The 24,043-nt window shown below is 34.3% G+C and overlaps 1 protein-coding gene across 1 annotated transcript; it reads left to right on the top strand.

Annotated features, from left to right (window-relative positions):
- The first annotated feature begins 5,246 nt into the window (after positions 1-5,246).
- On the top strand, positions 5,247-8,226 carry LOC114580163. Its single transcript, XM_028696798.1, has 6 exons — positions 5,247-5,678; positions 5,724-5,941; positions 6,032-6,152; positions 6,624-7,659; positions 7,735-7,787; positions 7,897-8,226. The coding sequence occupies exons 1-6, from the start codon at positions 5,247-5,249 to the stop codon at positions 8,224-8,226; spliced, it is 2,190 nt and encodes a 729-aa protein (XP_028552631.1).
- The last annotated feature ends 15,817 nt before the right edge of the window (positions 8,227-24,043 follow it).

Raw genomic sequence — 24,043 nt, forward strand, 5'->3', positions numbered from 1 at the left:
ATTAGGCTTAATGGCAAATTAAAAAATTACTTTATGTAAACTAATCTTATAGTACAGTCTTGATCATACTGTATCATTCATTACGATTTAAAAACCCCAGCTGGAAGATTAATTTAAGTTAAATTTTGAAATTTAATTTTTGATCTAATGCAATTGTACGATACTAATCATATTATATGATTATTTGAAATATTAATTAAATTAACCCCAGTGATTAGTCAATAAAATTTTTGTTTAATTAATGATAGCTAATCGTACCAAATGATTAACAGAGATGAAAGTTGATTGTCCCAAAGATTGCATATAATAAAACCATGAATTTTGAACTAATCATGTTGTACGATATTCATATCATACAAAAAGAACTACTTAAAATCAACTAACCATAATGTACGGTGAGAGTTGTATAGGACGATATATAGAGATGATTTTTATTTGTATCATAAATCATCATGTATAAATAGAGGAAATAAAATATATCATACTAAACGATCTCTGGATCATACTGTATGATGTGTTTGAATGAATTGAACAGTTCATTTGAATGACTATTTACATTGTATTAGATGGGACTAGTTTTGAACTGATCTTATTATATGAACAATGAATACTAACTTGATTTTTTAGGGTTTCTTGAAGCCCAATACTTACAAAAGTTTTAGAACCTCTCTTTGTAATGGTGACAGGAATGTGTGACTGCTGAAGATACTCTGAGAGAAAAGTTTTTGAGAAATCCAAGATTTGAGAGGAAGAAGAAGGTGAGGTTGAGCATGAGGGAGGTGTGTGAGGGGATCTCACGGTTTCTCTAGGCAAGCTATACACTTGCTCCTCCTGTGGCCTTGGTGAGTCTTTGAAAGCTCTCTGGGAAGAGAGGCTTCTTGGTCATGTCCTTGAGGTACTCTACCTTATCTAGGAACAAGAAAAAATAGCTGATGTACTATGCCTTCTCCATGAGGGAGAAGAAGGAGCCGAGGTTCTCTACCTTCTTTAGGAAGGAGAAAAATGAGTCAAGGTTCGCTTCCGTCACCTAGAGGGTGACATAGCGTCCGAAAATCCGTCACACCAGGTTTGGTGAAAGTGAGTTTGTAAGGACTTCTTTGCCTTGCTATGAGAGTAAAAGGAGAGTCACTTAGTGATCAGTGCAATATCTGGAACAGAGGACTCCTAGGAGTTGACAAAGGTCAAGTTTGACCAAACCACTTTAAAATTCTGTAGTATTTTTTTTCCTTTCTGCACTTTTATTTTTCTTCTATTTTAATTCTATTATGATGATTATTACTTAGTTTCATAAAATTAAGATATCATCATAATTAAATCAATATTTTTAATAGACTTATTCGCTTTTGTAATTTATTGAAATTTGGTATTTTTAATTTCTAAAACATTTCAAAAATATTATCAAAATTATTTAGGAGTTAAGAATTTTTTTTCAAATTACAATTCACCCTCCTGCCCTCTTAGAGAGCCTTAGGATAGTTTTTTATGGTTTAACAACCTTTATGAACTTCAGCATATTAATTATGGCGATAAAAACTTGTTTCGGTGAGCATGAAAACTAAAGAAACATGGTATGGAGTAGTGCCCGTTGGCCTTCTTCTTGCTTCAGCATGGATGGTGGTAGGAATGCTTCTCAACAAGGAAATTTTTGGAAGGTTTTAGATTGAATGGATTGCGTTTAGGCTTTGTTGGATGAGTTCTTTAATATCTCTGTTGCAGGTTATTCATCTGATAGATCCAAGCAATAATTTAGCTCATTCGATGACTTTCAGCCATTTCCTTCTAATTTTCAAGCTACTCCTAGATAAGATTTTCTACTTGTTCATTATTTTCTTGACCTATCCATTTGCAAATTTAAGTTTGAATGTAACTTGACCATGCAAGCTACTGACCAACTTTAGTTATCCATACCCATTAGGGATATGGAGCAGGTTTTCCCTACTTCAAACAGCTTTGATGGTTTTCATATGGCTTTTGAGTCCTCCACCAATTCAAACTGCACCACATTACATCAAATTGGTAATACTTGGTTGGATATTCCTTCTTTTGATTATAATGATCTAATTACTATTGTGAATGTTTTGGATGGGAGGTTGGTTGGTTCTTCCTCATGGTGTGTAAAAAATCACATAGTCTCATCTGAAGAGGCCATTGCTCAAGCATATGCTCATCTAATATTTGTGTAATGCATCAAAGGAATTTTTTATTAATTCGGGGGTCATTGGTGCTGATGATAAGCCACAATCTCACATTAAAGATTCCCCAAAGTGTTGTGTGTTTGGTGATCAGATCCAATGTTATTTTGCTTGGCAGAAGCCATCTTATACGCCTTTAGGCATGGTCATTAAGCTGAGGTAGCCAGCGATAATTCTAGAGAGAGAAGCTCCAAGATTCTAGAGAGAAAGTCATTTTTTCAAACTTTGAGTTCCCGGTTCTGTGTTCTGTTCTTCGCGGAATTTGCGGTGGAATTTATGGATGGACGCCGGCCATCTTCAGCGGCGGTAGGGATTGGAAATGCTAAAGGAAGGGGTATGATGCAAATCTTGGTGGATAAAAGAGGTCCTGTTGGTGTTTCTGGTTTTAAGAAATCGGAAGGAGTGATGAGCAATCGATTGAGAGGTCAGTTGATTATCAGGGAATCTAATGAAGAGAGCCCCAAGAAGATTATTGGTTGTGAAGGCAAAGGTAAGGAGGTTGCGACTGAAGGATTGATTGGTTCTTCAGAAGCTGTTCAGGTTTTTCGTAATCTTGATTCTAATGTTCTTTCGGCCTCTTCCTCCGATATGGAAATTTTCGTGCATAAATTTGGGATGTCAAATGCAATCCCTGATCACAGTACGATAAATGCGACTACACATAATTCTATTTCTTAAAATTCTCATATAAATGGTTGTTTGGGTTCAGAAGGAGTTAATGATGGAGGTAAGGTGAATGTTGTTATGACTGAGAGCATTGGTGTGAAAGTTGATGAGAATCCCTGGAAAAGAAAGCTGTATATCAGACTGGATTTTAAGGATGAGGACTTGTTGATGTCCGAAGATGGTGTGGATGTTAAACTAAGGGAGGATATGGAGATTTTGAATTCTAATAATCTTAGGAATTCATTGGTTATTAAGGTTTTTTGGAAAAGAGATTCCCTCACATTTGGTTGCTTGGGATGTGAGGTGCCAGTGGAAGATGTTTGGCAACATCCATTTTACTACTCTTGGAAGAGGTTTGTTTTTGTGTTCTTTTGGTTCGTCTGAGATGATGGATGGAGTTTTGACGGGATGACCATGGTTTGTAAATGGCCACATTATAGGAATGGAGCGATGGACAGCTGAATTCTCTACCTTGTCTATGAAAGGGTTGACTTCCCCAATATGGATTAGATTACCTCATTTACCCTTGCAATGTTGGGATGAGGTTAACATGGCAAGGATAGCTGCAATGGTAGGAAGACCTCTTATGTTGGATGGAAATTTGTTCCAATGGGGTAAGAGGGAATTTGCTAGAGTTTGCGTGAGGGTCAAGCTTGATCAAAGTCTCCCTATAAGAGTTTGGGTGGAGAGCATTTCAGGAAGATTTTTTCAAAAATTTGAATATGAAAGAATTTCATCTTTTTGCTATGATTGTGGAATGGTGGGAAATTTAAAAGCATATTGTAAAAGGAGGGGTTCAGTGGCTTTGGATAGCATTGCTGGTAATGGAAATGAAAAGGCGGTGAAAGGGGTGGAAATGCATCTTGAAGAAGATAACTGTTCTACGTATGGTCCCTGGATTATGGTGAACAGGAAAAGCTTTAGAAAATAGCCTCCGTTGAAGAGGAATTTGAAGGTGACAACTACTAGTCAGGTGTTTAAAAAAAGGGAGTGGAAGGGAAAATTATTGAAGTAAATTTTAAAGAGCAAGGTGGTGATGTTCCTGATGAGAAGCAGTTAAAGGGTATGGAAAATCAGCTTGAAGAATGTGAGATTGATATAACACTGGAAAAAGATGAGGGAACTAAGAGGCTGGATGATTCAGAGGTTGATCTGAATTTAATTGGCAAGGCATTTGACAAGGAAGTCAAGAATGCGGGTATGGTTTCTTCACTCATCTCTAATTCCTGTCAAATTAGTGAGAATATATTTCAGATTTTTCTAAGGGAAGATATGGATGAAGAGGTTTTATCTGGTAATTCTGGGAAGCCTGTTGAAGATGGTATTATCTGTGAAGACGGGATAAACTTCAGGAAGGGAGTTATGGTGCCTAGAGAAATTATGAGTAATTTTGTTAATGATGGAAGTCGTAGTAGGGGGAGAAGATTAATAGTGCTAAGGGGGATGTGGATAAGAGTAAACTGGCTAAAGAAATTAAATCACTGGGGCCCATTACGGTTAAAACTTTGGGGAGGATTGGTGATGGAGGTAGTAGGAAGAAGGATGGGGGATCTTCTCCCAAAAAAGGTTGATGGGATCTTTAGCCTTTTGGAATTGTAAAGGGGCTAGGAAGAAGGAAGCCTCTCTCTATATGAAAGAGTTTATTAAAGATTACAAGGTTTTTTTTGTTGGGTTGGTGGAAACTAAAATCAGTTTTTTTGATAAAGCTGATTTTGTGAAGCTTATGGGTCCATATTGGGTTTTCTTTTTAGTTCCTTCTAAAGGACTGTCAGGTGGTATAATGATTTTGTGGAGGATTGATGTGGCCTCTTTTTCCGTTATAAAGGCATTAGATCAATGTGTTATTGGTGAACTTAATGTCTTTAATAAGGGAGTTTGGATGATTACAACTGTGTATAGTAGCAAGGATGTTCAGAAAAGAAGGAAGCTTTGGGAATGTATTGGGGAACATTCGTTTAGAAATCTTCCTTCTATTATTGGGGGAGATTTTAATTGCATTTTTTCCCAAGAGGATAAGAAGGGTGGGAGGAAGTTTTCTTTTTCTCAAGGTTCCTTGGAGATGTCTACTTTTATGTATGGAATGATTATCATGATGTCAGGGTGGTTGGCATTAGATATACTTGGTGTAATAATAAGGTTGGCGGGGGAAGAATCCTTGAAAGTTTGGATAGGTTTTCGGTGAATTCATTGGCTTCAGATATTATTCAGTTTGGGGTGGAGAGACATTTAGCCAGAGTGCCTTTTGATCACTGTCCGATTGTGCTGGGTTTATTTGAAGTTGAGACTAGAAGGAAGAGTGGTATTAAATTTGAGGATGTTTGGCTTTCATTGAAAATAGCAGCTGCTATTGTGACTAAAGGATGACATAAATTTTATGCGGGAAATGACATGGAGGTGCTAAACAAGAAGTGTAAAAGAGCTTTGAATAACTTGTACTATTGGAGTAAATTCAAGCTGAAGGATTTTTCAACTGAAAAGGAAAGTTTAAAAGTTGAAATTCTTCAAATTCAGGAAGATGAAGCTAGGGAAGGGAAGTTGGATAATGAGAAGTTATGGTTGCTGAGATCTAAAGTTAAAAAGTTAAATGTTATTCTTAATTGCTTAAACACTTGGTGGAAACAAAGGGCAAAGGTGAAATTGGTTGAAGAAGGGGATTCTAATACAAAATTCTTTCATGTCTTTGCCAATGGAAGAAGAAATGCTAATTGGATCTACCAGGTGAAGAATGCTAGTGGTAGGATTTCTGAAGATCCCAGAGAGGTGGAAGAAATTTTTCTCAGATTTTTTCAAAGAAAATGGAGATATAGAAGCTGCAGTTTGGTTAGTTGGTAGAAACCGTGGACTGTTCTGGATAATGAAGACAAGGTATTGCTGGAGAAAGAAATTTCGGTGGAAGAGGTTAAGGAGGCTGTTATGAGGTTGGGAAATAACAAAGCTCCTGGCTGTGATGGGTTGACTCATTCCTTTTTCAAAGGGTATTGGGAGATTATTGAAGGGGACGTTTGCAAGGCGGTTACTTTGTTCTTCTCTTCGGGCAAGATGTGTAAAGAGTGGAAAGACACTTTAGTAGTGTTGATTCCTAAGTACTTTTATCCTCTTTCTCCTTCTGGGTTTTGACCTATTAGTTTATGTAATTCTATTTATAAAATTGTTGCTAAAGTGATTTTAAACAGAATGATAATGGTGATCCCAAAGATCATCTCAGAAGAACAGGTTGCTTTTGTGAAGGGGAGATCTATCTCTGATCATCTTTTATTAGCTCAAGAGTTCTTCAACAAGTTAAGATTTTCAAAGGTGTGCAATGGATATATGGCTATCAAATTAGATATGGAACAAGCATACGATAGTATGTGTTGGTTAACCTTGGAGAAGATGATGATGGAATTTGGATTCCCGGAAAGTTTTATTGGAATGGTGTTGGATTGTGTTTCAGATCCTAGATTCTCTATTGTGATCAATGGGAATAATTCGTTGTGGATTGTAGGTAAAAGTAGATTTCGCCAGGGCTGTCCACTATCTCCATTCTTGTTTATTATGTGCTCATAATTATTATCTAATTCCTTCTTTGAGAATGGGCTGAATTTGGGAATTAGAATTTGTGCTAAGGCTCCCAAGATCACACATATGTTGTATGCAGATGATGTGTTGCTGTTCTCAGATGCCAAACTGAAAAATGTTAGGAAGATGTGGAACATTGTGAGAGACTATTGTAAGTGGACAGGGCAGTCTATCAATCAATAGAAATCGGTTCTGATTTGCGGGAAGGCTGTAAGTAGGAGGAAGAGGAAAATTTCAAAGCTACTGGGGATCAAATTGGAAGAAGAATTGGAGTATCTAGGGATAAAGATTTCTTTAAGAAGGTTAAGGATAGTTGACTTCCAAATACTTCTGGACAAATCTCTGAAAAGGCTCAATGCTTGGGGAAATAGGTTTATTTCTCTCGCTGGTAAGCTTATGTTGGTGAAATCTGTTCTGCTTGCACTCCCGAATTTCTTGATTGCTCATTCATTAGTTCTCAAGCGGATATTGTATGAGTTAGAAAGATATTGTAGAGATTTTATTTGGCATAAGATGGATGGAAGTCGTGGCTTGCATTATGTGAGCTGGGAAGTGTTGTGTCGACCGAAGCAGTGTGGTGAATGGGGTGTTCATGCTGCATTCGATAGAATGGGACCGCTTAGAGCTAAATTTGCTTGGAATATTATGGAGAATCCTAATTCTCTGTTTAACAGGAACGTTTTAGCCAAATATGGTGATAATTGGTGGAAAATGGAGGAAGCTAGAGGTGGTTCTAATTCATGGAAGATTTTGATGAGTGGGTGGAAAGTTCTTAAAAATTTCTTAAGGTGGAAGGTGGTTAATGGTGCTAACATTGATGTCTTAAAAGAAGGTTGGATTATGGATAAAAGCTTATTGAAGTGGCCTACATTTGTGGGTAATTTAGAAGTCGATGACATAAAACTGAACTATTTCATTGATAATGGCAACTTGGATTTCTCAAAGCTCAGAAACTGCTTCGGGGAGAACTTGGTAAGGATGATTGAAGATGTACAGATTTTTGATTCTCTGCATGAAGATCAAATGGAACTGAAGCTGCATTTTATGGGTAAATCTTTATCTGCTTTATTAATGGAAAGTAAATACAAATATGATTTGGCACATGATGATATTACCTGGATTCATAAATTGAATATAAATGATAAAGTAAAGTTGTTTCTTTGGCGTATCTGTACTGATGTAATTCCAACTGAAGTTTTTTTGTTTAAGAGAAGGATTTCGGGGAACATTCTTTGTCCCATTGGTGTGAGGAAAAGAAAAATCTGGATCATATTACATCTACATGTTTAAATCTGTTGAATGTGAATAATGTTTTAAGGAGTTGGGGACTTAAAATTACTGCTTACAGCAGCTTTACAGATTGGTTTCAGGGTATGCAAAATTTGGTTACGAATAATGATTTAACATCAAAGTTATATGCTTTGAGTGTTTGGTTTGTCTGGAACAACAGATGCAAGGTGAAACATGGGAATTTTGGTAGTGCGCTGAGATGATTGCTGCTTTTGTAATTAGCTTTTACAGTTCTTCTAATCAAGGTGTTTATCGCTCAGATCACTGGGATGCTTATCGATCTGAATGGTTGCTCTCAGATTATTGGCATCCCCCTCCACCTGAGTGGTTAAAGCTCAATTTGGATGCTTCTCTTAAAGAGAACTATGATGCGGGGTTAGGAGGGGTCTTAAGAGATGACAAAGGGAGATTTATTTTTTGCTTTTGGGAGGAAAAAAAGGCATTGGGACATTGCTTGTATGGAGTTATCAGCTTTCAAATCTGTGAAAGTGGTGATGCAATAGTGGATTTATATAGCTAAAGGTCTTATAGTAGAGGGAGATAATAAAAATGTTCTCAAGTTTCTTCAACAACTGTACAACAAACAGAGGAAACCCGGCGGGAACAGTGAGGAGGATGGTCTTTTATTCTTGAACAAATGTAATAATGTAATTTTCAATTGTGTTGGGCGAAATAGTAATAAATTAGCGTATTATTGCGCTAACTTAGCTTTGTATTTTGAATTTGTTAGGGACACTTCTTTGGAGAGCAACCTTCCCTCTACCTTTAATCATATTTAAAGGAAGAGTGTGATAGGTGGGTAGTCTCTTCTTAGTTTGTATCTAGGGTTTTCCTTTTTACTTTAATTGATACTTAGCATTTCTCTAAAAAAAAGGCAAGGTCATTAAAGATAAGGTCTTGATGGGGATGGCATTTGTATGAGCCAGAACTTGGACAATGTTCATGAAAATATTTCCAAATTGGAATGTGCTATAACTGAGAAGCTTCTAGGCAAGCGGGTCTCTTTTACATGGCTCAAAGGTGAACTATCAAAGCGATGGTCTCATGTTGGAGAGTTTCAATTGATCACCATTGCTCAAAATTATTTTATCAATATTTTTAAAAGCTCTGATGCTCGAGATACCAACTTTAGAGGTGGTCCTTGGATTGTAGTGAGGAGCATTTTTAGCATTGACTTGTGTTCAAGTTCTTTCTCTCTTGAGGATATGACATGTTTCTCCTTGCCAGTTTGGGTCTGATTTCCTCAGCTTTCTCTGATGTATTGGGATCCTTCAAATATTGCTCATATAGATGCTATGTGAAACTCTTTGGATATATGAGCATTCATCAATTAGGGGTTAAAGTTCTTTTGCTAGAGTATGTGTCTGAATTAATTTGACACAAAAAACTTTCTTCATGGTGTTGGATTAAGGGATTGAATGGAAGATTTTTTCAACGAGTTGAGTACAAGGGTCATTCTCATCTTTATTTACATTGTGGATTTATTGACCATAAAGTAGAGTCTTGCCTTTTCAAGACTAAGTAGTAGCCTACATGTAAATGAAAACAACACTCTTTATTCTTAAGTAATGGAGATACAAAATCCAGCTATGTCTGTGGATACTTAGCAATCTGATCTGCCTTCTTCCCTAGAGATTTTGGGAACTTAGAACATCATCTCTAGAAGGAGAAAGCCTAAGAAGAAAGGGCATCTTCTAGCCAACCCTTCTAAAGGTCATGAAATTAGACGACCCTTGCCAATGTCTGCTATCTCAAACCTAGAGCCTATTATTTTCTCTACTCAAAAATCTCAGCAGCACGATATCTCCATCAACTATCTAAATCTTTCCAAGTATAGACTGGGAGTTTCTAATGGTCACCTTTAGAAAGAATTGCTGTAGCTGGGGCCTGTCACCACTACACCTCAAAAGAGGAAAATATTAACTAATGAGATCTTTATAAGGATTTTAGCCTCCTCAAATGATCATCATTGAAGCCTTATTTTGGTGTTCTTTTATAATTTGGGGGGTCTGTTGTTTTCCGATGATGGGTTTTTGTTCCCCTTTTTTCTTTTTGTTATTATTTTATTTTATTTTCATTTGTTGGCTTTCTCTTGTGTGTTGGGGAGCTGAGAGTGGCATTTTATTCAAAGTTTGTACTCTTTTATAACCCTTTCTTATGGTTTAATGAATTATTTTTTAGGGTAAGAAAAATAACCTTCACAAACTTTCAAGTGGGTATTAGAGCACGTTTCAAAAACAAGGTTTTAGAAAAATTTTAAAGAATGATCAATGGATTATTTTGGTAATCATAACACTATAGAGGGTTATTCGATAATACGGACACGACTGTTTAAAAATATTCCTTTTAATTTCTAGAAAATATGCATGTCTACTTTTTACAATCCGTTAACTATAGAATTTGGCATATGATTCAAACTATTTATTCACTTCGATAGCATGTAGTTAATGGTGTCAAAATAGATATTCCTTTTATTGAATGGAGTTATGAGGACTGGGAGCTTGCATAATTAAAGGATATATGTTTGATTTATTTCTTTTGTACTTTAAAATCTGAAGACTATATACGAGTTTTTACATGCACTATAGGGAAGGAGATTTGTGATGGGTCATGTATCACTTATGAGAGAACTAGTAAAGTTAAAAAGTCTAGGTTAAATATTATATTGCATGACTATAAACTCATTTGCATGGAACTTAGTAAGATTGTATCTTAAATATACACTAGATTTACCCCAGATAGTAACATCCTTATATGTATTAGGTAGAGAGCTATCAAACTATGAAGAATTTAATAAGATTCTATATTGTTTACCTAGTTCTTATAATGCCAAGAAAATTGCAATGACTGAATCTAAAGACTTGAATGTTTATTTCATTGATAATTTTCTTGGATCATTCATTGTCTATAAGCAAGGAGTGAGTCAAAGGCAAAATGATGTAAGAGAGAAGAAGAAGGAGATAACTGTATCACTAAATGCAAACAATTCGGATAGTGATAGTTCTGCAGTAGAGGAGGATGGTGACATCGCCTTAATGACACAGTAGTTGAAGAGTTTTCTAAAAAGAAAATAGAAAAGTTATCAACACAATTGGAGAAAAGGTGAAAGCAACAAAAATTTTAAAGCTACTTTTTAACATAATTTTCTTCGAGTGCAGGAAACAAGGTGACCTCCGAGCTACATGACCCCAACCTAAAGATTCATCTGATCAAGAAAAAGGGTGAAGAGAAGCTAAAACTCAAAAGGGGCAAGCAAAAGACAGTGAGATTTTTAGGCCTACTATACTTCAGAATCATCAAAAGCAAAAGAAGAGGAGATTGTTAAGAGAGTTGCTATTTACATGTTTTACATTCTTGCAACTTGTAAACTTTTGATGATTCTAAATATTATTGTTTGATAGTTTTGTTTTCTCCTAACACTTTTTAGAAGAATTATTTTACTCTTGTGTGGACTAACATTTCAGGATAATCGAACTCCAGACTAATGAAGACTTTAAATCAAAATTTAGCAAGAGATAATTTGTAAATTAAAGCTTGTACTTTTCATTATATTGAGTTTGAGAGGGAGTGATTGTAATTAAGTAACTTAGCACACACACACTTGGGGAGATCTTTAAAATTCATATTGATCGTATGGGATGAACCATGTTCGTCCGGGACAATCAAGTTAGTTATCCCCTCGGAAGAGCATTAGAACAAACAGGAAGTGAAAATTTTTCTAAGTCCTGATCGTCCAGACGAATTTTTCTATTCGTCCCGGGATGAAATGCTCTCTAGAAAATTTTCGTTCAGGAAAAATCCTATTCATGCAAGGACGAAATGCTCTCTATAAAAATATCATCCAGACGAACTCCAATTCGTCCCAGGATGAAATGCTCTCTGGAAAATTTTTGTTAAGATGAAATCTTATATTCGGCCCAGGACGAAATGCTCTCTGTAGAAATTTCTTCCAGACGAACTCTTATTCGTCCCAGGACCAAAATGCTCTATCCTTTCTAATTTTGATAACTTCCTGCAGTTTGTCGAAACTGACCCATGGTATAACTGTTCGTACCGGATGAACTTAATTCGTACGGGATGATAATCGGGTATGAAGTCAGTTCATACTAATATACATTGGGTTCATATGCAATTGATTTAAGTAAGTTTGTCAAGGACGATCCACGATCGTACGGAACGATCTACTATGTACAGATTTGAAAATCAGTAATTTTTGGATAATTTTTTGTGTCTTTCGTATATAAAGTCCAATTAGAATTGCTTCTTAATATTTTTGCCTACTGATCTTCATGCCAACTGAAGGGAGACTCAAGGAGTGAGTGTGAGAGAGTATTTGAAGGAGGATTATTACTACTGGAGCGTGAAAGATTTACTTGGTACTCAAAAGTAAGAATCTCTACTTATGGTTTTTGATTACTTCACTCTTTTCTTCCTTTTAGATTTCTTGTGAGAAGATCTGTCAAAGAGATCTGATTCTCTGCCGACACTTGGAGAGTGTGAAAGAACAAAGGGTTCTCTGCCCATACTTGGAGTGTGTGAAAGGACGAAGGGTTCTCTGCCCATACTTGGAGAATGTGAAAGGACGAAGGGTTCTCTGCCTACACCGGGAGAGTGTGAAAGGACGGACGGTTCTCTGCCAACATTGGGAAGAGTGTAAAAGGATGACAGTTCTCTGTCGCACTGGGTAATGGTGTAAGAGAGTTTTGTAAAGGCTTCTCCGCCTTGTTTTGGGTGCAAAAGAAGAGTCACTAATGGTATTAGTGTAATACTCGAAGGGTGCCTCTGGGGAGTGGATGTAGGTCGTGTTTGACCGAACCATTATAAATCTTGTGTCTTTTTATTTTCTGCTATCTTTTGTTTTTACTGTTTAACTTGTGGTTGAAAAATCATTTTCTACAAAATTCATTAAAATAAATTTTCGGTATAAAATTTTAAAAGAGGATAAAATTTTTTAATTACCAATTCATCCCCCTCTTGATTAGCTGCTGGGACATAAGCTTAGGTTTAACATCCTAATTCACATTAAACAAGTTTCAACAAATTAGTCTGATGATTAATGAAAGAAGTCAAGATTTGATTGATCAATCATATCATCCAGGATAATTATAGAATTATTCGATTGATCAGTTAAACAAATCTTAGTTTCTTGCTGGACGACCAGAATGATGTTATGGTGATATGTATTGATTTGAATTAATCGTACAGGACGGTCCAAGAATCATTCTAGATGATCCATTTTTTTATCACTTAAACATTTAAAGTCTGGCCGAACAGAGCGATGGTCTAGACGATATTTGACATTTTGAACTAATCGTATAGGATTATCGAGAAATCTTCCTGGACTCTTTGTTATTTTTTCATCATACAGATAGGTAAAGTCTGGCCGAATAGAGCAATGGTCTGGATGATATTCTATGTCATAAATAAATCATACAGGAAGATGATCATCCTGGATAATCAGAACAAACAACCCTTCTAATCATCGTGCCTCCCCTAGATCGTCCTAGATGATTGAGCTGAATTTGTACTGATCGTACATGATATTCCGTCAATCGTCCTTGATGATCTTTGTCGATTAATTGCATTTTAGGTAAATTTTGAAGCCCATCTATGTAGGATGTCTTGTTTACTCAAGATGAGATCTCTTGTTGTTGTCCTGACTTGAGAGAGCCAAAAGGAGAGGGAGAGCTTAGGAGAGAGATAGGATCTTGTGAGGGGGAGATTGTGAGGGTTACACAAAGTTTTCTCCAAGCAAGGATCTGTATCATCTTCTCCAGTCATTGTCACTGGTTCATTGGAGGTTCTAGAGAAGTCTACTTTAATGATTGATCGAGGTTCTTTATCTGCTTCAGGAGTAAGTGAAAGAAGTTGGGTTTTCTGCCTGCTTCAGAAGGAAGCAAAAAGAGTTGGATTCTTTGTCTCACTAGAGTATGTGGAAAGGAGTTTTTTGTATAGGCTTCTATACCTTGCTATGGGAGCAAAATGAGAGTCACTGAGTTTAGTGCAATACTTGGAGGAGAGGCTCCGAGGAGTGGACGTAGGTTAAGTTGACTGAACCACTATAAAATCTGATGTGTTCTTTCTTATTATATTTTCACATTTAATTTATGCAATTTATTTTCTGGTGAGTGATTATTTTATTTAGATCATGAATTTTGTTTGAGAATTTTTAAAACATCAATTCACTCCCCTCTTAATTAGCCTCGAGCTAGTTCATAAGGGCTTAACATCCCTAAGAAATTTTCAAGTGGCACTAGTGTTGTCACATAGGACTTAAATTGTGCATATATGTAATCCTAAATCTAGAATTTGTTGCTTCAATTAAAGGACTTGGACCACACAATTTTCTAAGGCAATGTACTCAGCTTTTATGGTAAAAAGTGCAATAGAGTTTTATTTTCTACTAGACCAGGAGACTAAGGACTATCCTATGAATTGGTAAGTACAAGAAGTGCTTTTTTTATCCACCCTTGACACTGCAAAATCAGAGTCAAAATATCCAATAATATCAACAGAAGTGTTGTGCCTATGGTACTAGATTCTTAAGTTTTGATTCCCTATGAGATATTTAAGGATTCTCTTTACTGCTGTTAGGTGGGATTCTTAGGATTAGCTTAAAATCTAACATAAAGATAAATACTAAACACTATTTCAAGTTAGCTAGCAGTCAAGTAAAGCAATGATCTGCAATGATCTAATCATTCCTCTGTAGTTCTTTTGATGAACAGAATTTTCAGTTAAGTTCTTATCCAAATTAACACTTGAGGTCATGGGAGTATTTATTTTTTTGTGTTTTATCCATTTCATATTTCTTTAAGATATCTTTAATATACTTTGATTGATTTAGAAAGGTTCTATCATCCAATTGTCTTATGCTAAACCCCAAAAAGTAGGATAACTCTCCTATCATACTCATCTCAAATTTCTTACTCATTATTTTAGAAAAATCATCACATAATTTTTTATTAGAAGATCTAAAAGTATATCATTAACATAGATGTAAATAATGAGTAACTCATCTCCTATTTTTCTCAAAAAAAGGGTTGTGTCTACGCTTCTTTTAACAAACTCCCTCTCCAGTAGGAATGTGATAAGCCTCTCATACCAAGCTCTTGGTGTCTGTTTTAATCTTTATAAGGAATTTTTTAAATTATAAACAAGATTTCGAAATTAGAAACTCTCAAAACCTGGGGGTTGCTCTACAAATACATCCTCTTTTACTACCTAGTTTAAAAAGGTACTCTTGACGTCCATTTGAAAAATCTTAAATTCCTTGTATCAGGCAAATGTTAATATCACTCAAATGGCCTCCAATCTAGCTACACGGGCAAAGGTCTCCTCAAAATCAATCCCTTCTATTTGGTTATATCTCTTAGCCATCAATCTTGCCTTATTCACAACCACCATACTAGAACAATTCATTTTATTCTTAAAGACCCATTTGGTTCCTACCACACTTTGATTCTTAGGTATTTCTACCAACTCCCAAACATCATTCTTCACAAATTGGTTAAGTTCTTCTTGCTTAGTTAAGATCTAAAATTCATTTGAAAGGGCTTGATTGATATTGGTTGGTTCAATCATTGAGTTAAAGGTAGAGTGATTCACTTATCTTCTAAGTCCATGCCTAGTTCTAACACCTTCAAAAGGGTTACCTAAGATCAGTTTTATAGGATGACTCGAACAATATCTCCAATCTCTAGGCAAAGTGTTTCTAGGTTATACCCTTACCTCCAGATTTGCATTTTCTACTCGGGTAATCTTACCTACTCCTTCAGTGTTTTGAGGCTCTACACTTCTCTCCAAATTTTCAACTCCTTGGGTAATCTCTCTAACTTCATCTTCATCCTCAACTGTAGACTTCTTAGAATCAGATTCATCAAACACAACATGAGTAGTTTTCTCCACCACCAAACTCCTCTTGTTCCTAAAGAATTTTCCAACACTTGATTATCCTAAGAACACTCTATTAGATTTTGGGTCAAATTTTTCTAAGGGTGACTTCCTATTATTAAGAATGAAAACTTATAGCCAAAAACATGGAGGTGAGAAAGGTTAAGTGTCCTACCCTTAAAGATCTCATAGGGTGTCTTATCTAGTTTTGCTCTGCCATTCACCCTATTCAACACATAACAAGCTGTGTTTATCGCTTCAGTCCAAAAGTATTTTGGAAGTGAATAATCAACAAGCATGGCTCTAGTGGCCTTAACAAAGGTATTATTCTTCCTTTCAGCTACCCCTTTCTACTGAGGGGTCCTAAGAGCTGAGAAGTTGCGACTAATCTCTTGATCCTCACAAAAGTCTCCAAATCTCTCATTTTCAAACTCTCCACTATGATCACTATGAATGGTCAAGATCTCATAACCTAGCTTTTTCTGTATCCAAGTACAGAAGGATCTAAATTCACCAAAAGACTCACTCTTATATGACAAAAATCTAATCCAAGTGAACCTCGAGTAGTCATCAAAAATCACTAATCCATAGACTTTTCCCCCTAAGCCAGTAGTGTAATGGGTCCAATCTAATCCATATGAGTACATCTAAAGATCTAGAGGTGTTAATGTCCTTAATGGAATGGAAAGAGGACTGGGCTTGCTTTCCTAGTTGACAGGCATCACACAGAAGATCCTTAGTAAACTTAAGCTTAGGGATGCCTTTAATTAGATCCTTCACTTTCCTAAGGGTCTTCATGCTAGCATGAAACAACCTCCTATGCCACAACTAAGACTTATCATCAGTAGTTTTTAAACAAAACAAAGCGGTATATTCAATATTGTTTAAATGAAGTATGTAAATGTTCTTAGTACTTTTTCCCTTAAAAATAATGTTATTATTGAAGCTAATGATACATGTATTTACAAAAATATTTATGATAAAGCCCTTACTGCAAAGCTGACTGAAGATGAGAAAGTTGTGTTTTAGTCCATCTACAAGCAAAATATTTTTAATCAAAAGGTTCTTGGAGTTTCTAATTACACCTGCGCCCACCACTTTCTTGGTGGTGTTGTCTCCAAAAGTGACCTTGCCTCTAGCCCTGACCTCCAGCGAAACTAATTGATTGTTATCTCTAGTCATGTGTCGTGAGCATCTGCTATCCAGGTACTTCATGCTCTCATGAGATCTTTGGTGAGAGCACACCTATAAAATTATCAAAGATCAAAAAAATCCATATCAAAAGAACTTTTAAAATTTTTATTACCCTTAACTTTGTTCCATTTCAGATGGTGCTTTTATTTCTTCCTCAGAAAGCTTTTAAATTGCCTAGTGATGAAGGTAATATCATCACATTTAGACCCGAAAGAATTAGTATCTATATCGTTAGCTTTCAGCATCATAGTTCTCTTCTTTTTTCACTTGCATCAAGTTGTCTTTGGTTCATTCCTTGCTCGTAAGCAATGAGTGACCCAAGTAAGTTATGAATAGATTAAATATTCAAATCATTGGATTCAGTTATTGCAGTAATCTTAGCATCAAAGGAAGAAATAATCTTAGCATCAAAGGAAGAAGGCAAAACATCTCAAAATTTTATTTAACTTTTTCATAGTTGGTTAGCTCTCTTCCTAAAGCATGTAGTGAAGTGACAATTTGAGTAATTCTATTATACATTTTAGATATCAATTCACTAGGTTTCATACGAAAAGTTCGTAGTCATGAAATAAGATATTCAAACTAGATTGCTTAACTTCTTTTGTCTTTCATAAGTAATACACAATCTGTCCTATATTTTTTTACTAGTAGCACAAGTTGAGACACACATGTAATATTCCAATTTTAAAGAACAGAAAAATAGTTTAAGCATTTTGCATTAAGTTGTGCTAAATCCCTATCATGAAAAGTCCATTCAGAAAATAGAAGTTTAGTTTTTATGCCATTAATTTCATGTGACAGATGTGAATAACCTTCTTTAATAAGCATTCACATGCGATAGTCAATTAATTGTAAAAATGTAGACATACGAGTTTTCTAGAAATCAAAAAGTATATTATCAAATAATTGGTCGGGTAATAGAATACCCTTCTGCAGTATTACGATTTTTGAAGTTAGTCATGGATCAACATTCAAAAGTTTTCAAAAATTTATTTTTATGAATCCCACTCTAATACCACTTGAAAGTTTTTTAGGGATGTTAAGCCCTTATGAACTAGCATGTGGTTAACCAAGAGGTGGAGGGTGGTGAATTTGTGATTTAAAAAATTCTCAAACAAAATTCACGATCTAATCAAATAATCTTTCACTAGAAAATAAATTGCAAAAATTAAATACAAAAATATAATAAGAAAGAACATACCATATTTTATAAGGATTCGATCAACTTAACCTATGTATATTCTCCAGGTATTGCACTAAATTCAGTGACTCTCATTCTGCTCCCACAACATGGCGGAGAAGCCTATAATAAAACTCCTTTCCAACAACCCTGGTGAGGCAGAGAACCCAATTTTCAAATCATGTTAACAAATTAAAAAAGGCTTGATATGAGAGGCTTAACACATTCCTACTAGAGAGGGAGTTTGCTAAGGGAAGCGTAGAAACCACCCTTTTTCTGAGAAAAGTAGATGAGTTACGCTTTGTTCAGAACTATATTGATGATATACATTTTGAATTTTCTAATAAAAAGCTATATGACAATTTTTCTAAAATAATGAGTTAGAAATTTGAGATGTGTATGATGGAAGAGTTGTCCTACTTTTTGGGGTTTAACATAAGATAATTAGATGATTTAACCTTTCTAAATCAATCATTAGAAAGCCAACCTAATATAGTCTTTATGCTAGATTTCAAGCTGATCCTAAATAATCCCACCTGACTGCAGTTAAGAGAATCATTAGATATCTCTTAGGGATCTAAAACTTAGGATTCTGGTACCCTAGGCACATCACTTCTTTTGAGATTTTTGTATATTCAGAATCTGATTTTGCAGGATGTATGATGGATAGAAATAGCACTTCTGATATTTGTCAATTCATAGTACATTTCTTAGTCTCCTAATATAGTAGAAAACAAAACTCTGTTGCACTTTCTACTGTTGAAGCTGAGTACATTGCCTTAGGAAGTTGTGTTGCCCAAGTCCTTTGGTTGAAGCAATAAATTCTGAATTTAAGATTACCTTTAGGCACAATTTCAATCATATGTGACAACACTAGTGCATCTGCATCTGTAAGAATCCTATCCAACATTCAAAGACCAAATACATTGACATAAGGCATCACTTTATTAGGGACCATGTTACAAAAGGAGACATTGAGTTACACCATGTAGCACCTAAGAATCAACTAGCTGACATCTTTATTAAACCACTAGAATTCGACATATTCAGCATCTTAAGGACCAGATCAGGTGTGATTTACATAAATGAATGAACTTGATACTTACTTAATTTTGAATTATATATTTTTGTGATTTGTTGTTCATTGTTTTCTTTTCTTTCTTTTGTTTCAGACTTTTCTTTTGTTTTTAGTTTTAATTGTTGATTGTTATTTTTTTTATGTATTCATTTATGTTGTTTTAGTTTTCCTTTTTTTTTCTTTTGGTCACTACTAAAATGATATTTTATGTTTTATTTTTATTTTTGAAAATTTTAGTTAATATTTGACATCCCTAAATCAGTTAAAGGGAGAAACACTATTGATTGTTTATCTTCCTCTAACTTCTTTTAGCAGTGTAATTTTCTTTTCTAAACAAGTCTATCTCAAATTAACAACTGAACTTTGTGATTGAAATCTTTTTTATCTTGCTACAGTAATTTATCTTATATAAATAATATTCAAAGTCATTAATTTCGTAATCTTGTAGTTGCATTTATCAAATGATTTTGATTTTGCTTTATGGTTTACTCTTCCTTATATTTGAGTTAGTTTTTCTTCTCTAATATCTGGAAGACATTCTCATAACTGAGAGTATTTAAAAGTTTCAAAATGGATCTAACTTGTAAAATGACAAGAGGCATAAAATGAGCCCAAAAAGATAAAAAACTGAAAAGATGCACAATGATCGCCAAAAAATTAAAAGATACACAAAGTGTATCAAAAATTAAAAGATGTGCAAAGTACGTCATTCAATTGACAAGAGGCACAAATTGAGCTAACAAGAAAGAAAGCTTCATTCTCTTTCAAACCTTTAAATCTTTGAAGAATTCATGTGTCACTTGATATTTTTAATGGTTTAATTTCAAAATTCATGATTGTGACTAATTACTTTAGTATATTATTTTATAAGCTTTTTTTTAACCAAGTTTTGAACGGATCACTTTTTTCTTATCCATTTTTTTTTTCAGAGTTAGATCTTTATTTTCAAAGGATGGTTTACCTATAAGAAGTTTGAGCGAGAGTTAATAGGATCAGTAGTTCTATCATTTTTTTTATTTCAATGATGTTAACTCATTTTATTACAAATTTTTATTTCAATTACATGGACAAGTTATTATATTCGTGCTTTGATAAAAAAAAATTAATTTTTGTTCATTCTTTTTTCAGCATTTTTACAGTCTTTTTCCTGATTTAGTTTTTACTGTTATGTTTTTCTTTTTTGTTTTCATCTTCCTTTTTGTGATGTCGAAAGGGGGAGTAGCAGTAGTGTTTGTGCTGTAATTTAATATTTTTAAATGTTTTTCCTATGTTGACAAGTATTTTGGTATTGTACTTCAAGAAAGGTTTAACATTGAGGTTTCTAAGTTGATTTACTGGATTACGCCTCCTCAAAATATGTTCAAGTTAAATAGTGATGGCTCTATCAAAGAGAACTCTTGAGATTATTGTGGCATTATTAGACATTATAATGGGAATTTTTTTATTGCCTATGCTAGACCTTTACGTAGATGTTAGGTAATTTTTACTTAACTTTCTGCTATCATATGTCGGTTGAAATTATATTCTTACCTAGGTATTGTTAATATTTGGATTGAAGTTGATGCTTTATATATGCTTTTTTTCTCAAAGATAGTGATGAGTAGAATTGTAGTCCTAAATTATTCTATTTACTAGGAAAATTAATCAAGTTTTTATTTTTTATTAATGTCATGTTGACTGATATTCATTGAGAAGGAAATGATTGGGCTGATTGGTTAGATAATCACGGATCTATTCTCTAATTTCTTACTAAGTTGCCTTATAACCAGCTGACTTCCTTTGTTAAAGGTGTTATTAGGTTAGACAAGCTTGGTCTTCCTTATGTTAGATATTAATTTAGTATTTTTTATTTGGATAAATTTTGGGTATGATTGTATGTCATTGAATGATAGCGATAGTCACACTTGCTGCTCTTCTCTTGCTTTCTTTTGTGAAAGAGGGAGTTGTCACATTTTGGATATTGGCTTGTTTATGTTTTTTTATCTGGTCTTTTGTCTCATTTCCTGCATTTCTCTTGCTTATCATTTCTTGGGTGGTAGTGGGTGTTTCCAATTTATAGATTTTTGTTTGCTCTTGTTTTATATTTATCTTATTTAGCATTGTCAGTGGTTACTGGGGACTGATTTGGTGTTCTTTTCTTTTGATTGGGAGAAATTTCTATCATCTTTGGTTTGGTGTTCAACTAAATTTTAGTTTGGATAGGTTTTTTGGCACTGTTAGTCAGATGATTGCTTAGTGTTGTACTAGCTCTAGCATTTCTTATTTTTTTGGTGGAGAATTAACTGGCTATTCATGAAAATTGAGCAGCAAATGGGTTTTTGGCTTAATGATTTTTTGGATACTACAGACCTGAGCCAGAATCCAATTTTTTTTTAGTATTTTGGTTTTCGTGTCAGGTTTATTTTTCTTATTTTTGGGTGGTTTTGCTATTGAGGCAACTAGAAAGTTAATTACATTGAATATGATGAATATGTTACCTTTAGCCACGAGTTTTTGTACTGATGAGCTTTATAATTTACACTATATTTATCTTTGTGGTCCTTTTCTGATCTTTATCATTAATCAAGCTGTTTGGTTGGATAGAAATCATTTTGTCTATTTGGTATGTTCTTATGATATCTTGAGTATTACTAGCAGCTTTATTTCTCTTTTCTGGGTGTTTATGGCTGTTCATATCTATATTCATATCAAGTTCAATACAATTGAGAATCTGGGCTTACTCCTAAATACTGCCTTTTTGGGTTATTTGATAGTGAGCTTCTTTTTTGCTAGATTTTAATGGATCTGAATATGAATATATGTTTAAGAGCTGTTATTTATTTCTTAGTGACTTTTCATATTTTAGAAATTGGTGTTATTTCCTTCTCCTTTCATTTTAATATTAATTCTAATAATGTTATCTTCATTAATGAACTGAACTTTAATTACAAAATTTAAGTTTGCTTCTGCTTTTTTCCTCGTGTTTCTCCTACTATTTTGTACATTTCTATTAGTGTTTTGTTGCAAGTTCCTGACTTTTTTGGGTAGAGAGATCATGCATAATGTTTGTTAGTTGATCTTTCCACTTTTTTAGGTGTTAGTTGCTTGCCACCCTTATAGAATGTTCCAAGGAAATTTTGTAAATTTGATTAGTAGGGAATTTGAGCTAATAGGTTTTTCTTTTATTTTTCTTGTAGCTCCTATGAGTAGTAGTTAGCTCGAGGTTATTTTAAGGACCATGTAATATTTTCTTTTATCAATGTGTAGATCCCATTGTGTGTTTCCCCTAAAAAAAGAAACCATAAGAAAAAAAGAAACAAAGTTAGAATGGGTGACCTCCTAGGAAGTCCTTATGCTGCACCCCTTTTTTGAATTAATGTTTAACATCTATATTCTCTATTTTTTCTCTGGTGATTCTATGGCAACTATAGGGTTCCCATCTCGGAGCTCATTTCCTCACCATCATTGATCATATTTTACTATATTTCTGGATTCCTTTTCATATTCGATTTGTTCGTGTGATTTTGTGATTTTGTTTTGATTCTTTTCGGTTACTTGTGGTTTTTGGGTGATGATGACGCCATAATCATCATACCCTAGAAGTCTAGATCTTTTAAGGAAATGTTATTTTCAAAATTGATATTTCTAAAGATTGTGATAATCTCAATTAGGAATTAATTTATACTATGTTTAATTTTTTTTTGTATTGATTTTTTTTTAGGATTATTAAGAATAATATTGAACATTGTTTCTTTTTTATTATTATCAATGCCAAGGGCCATGGTTTTTTTGACTCTTCTCATGGTCTCAGGTAGGGGGATCCTCTTTCCCGTGCTTTATTTATTTTGGTGGCAGAGCTTCTTCCAAGAGGTCTTAATGGTATTTTTAGGAAATATCCCACTACAGTGTCATATTATTGGTGGTTTCCCTTTGTCTCATTTAAGTTTTCCTAATAATTTTATTATTTTTGCTAATGGTTTAAGAAAAATGCTTAATAACCTTTCTAGGTTTCTTTGTCAATTTGAAAAAGCTAGTGGGTTCATTTTTAATCCCCTAAAAAATTATTTTATCACTGCCAAGTATATCTCCAATCAGAGAATTAACTCTATTCCGAACAATTTTATTTTTTGCACAGGAATCTACTCCTTAAATACTTGGGCACTTTTCTTTTCAAGGTTATGAAGAGATCTCATTTATTTGGGGACATTTTTTTTAGTATGCACAAAAAGCTTTCTACTTGGGCCTTTACTTTTCTTTCTTTCTGGGGTAGATTAGTGTTAATTAAGAGTGTTCTTGGTTCTATTCCTATCTATTTATTCCATACTTTATATTTAATTGTGAATGTTTATAGTAGGCTTAAAAGAATCTTCAACAAATTTCTTTGTGCAGCCAAAGAGGGTAAATCTGCTATTTTATAGGCTTCTTGAGACAAATGTTCTTGTGTCCAAGATGAAGGTTAACTTGGTTTTAAGAACTTGGGTGACATGGCTCTTGGTTTTCCTTATAAACTTTAGTTCAATTTAAGGTCTAAAAAGACCCTTTGGGCTAATTTTATGTATATAAATATTCTGTTGGCAAATATCCTCTTAACTACTTTTTTCAAAAAAAAGGGCACTCTTTTAATTGGAAAAAGGTTATGCTCCATAAATGGGATGCTGAGAATTTCATTCGATAGGGGTTGAGGTGGAGTGATATCTTTTTTTGGCAAGACAATTTGTTAGGTTATTCTTCCATTGATAATTTACTTAATACCCATACTACTAGTGCTTGTAAAGTTGCCGATTTTATTCAAGATGGGGCCTGGAATGTGGATTGTCTTAGTGAAATGGTGCCTGATTTTTTCATCATTGTCATTTTGAAAGTTCCTCTTCAACTTGATAAGAATGATTGTATTTTGTTTAATATGTCAAACGATGAGAGCTGTGTTCAAAGATGCTTAGCATACTATTATGTACTTGCAACCTAACTCTCATATTTTCTCATCCATTCGGAAAAAAGGTATTCTGGCCTCTT

Source organism: Dendrobium catenatum, unplaced genomic scaffold, assembly GCF_001605985.2.
Source record: "Dendrobium catenatum unplaced genomic scaffold, ASM160598v2 fragScaff_scaffold_86, whole genome shotgun sequence".
Taxonomy (NCBI): Eukaryota; Viridiplantae; Streptophyta; class Magnoliopsida; order Asparagales; family Orchidaceae; genus Dendrobium; species Dendrobium catenatum.

Excerpts from the sequence above, each read along its gene's own strand:
- LOC114580163 (XM_028696798.1), top strand. The coding sequence starts at position 5,247 with ATGGAGGTGCTAAACAAGAAGTGTAAAAGAGCTTTGAATAACTTGTAC. Across the intron at positions 6,153-6,623 it reads ACAAGTTAAGATTTTCAAAG|GCTGTAAGTAGGAGGAAGAG; the intron begins GTGTGCAATGGA and ends ATTTGCGGGAAG. Across the intron at positions 7,660-7,734 it reads GAACATTCTTTGTCCCATTG|GAGTTGGGGACTTAAAATTA; the intron begins GTGTGAGGAAAA and ends TAATGTTTTAAG.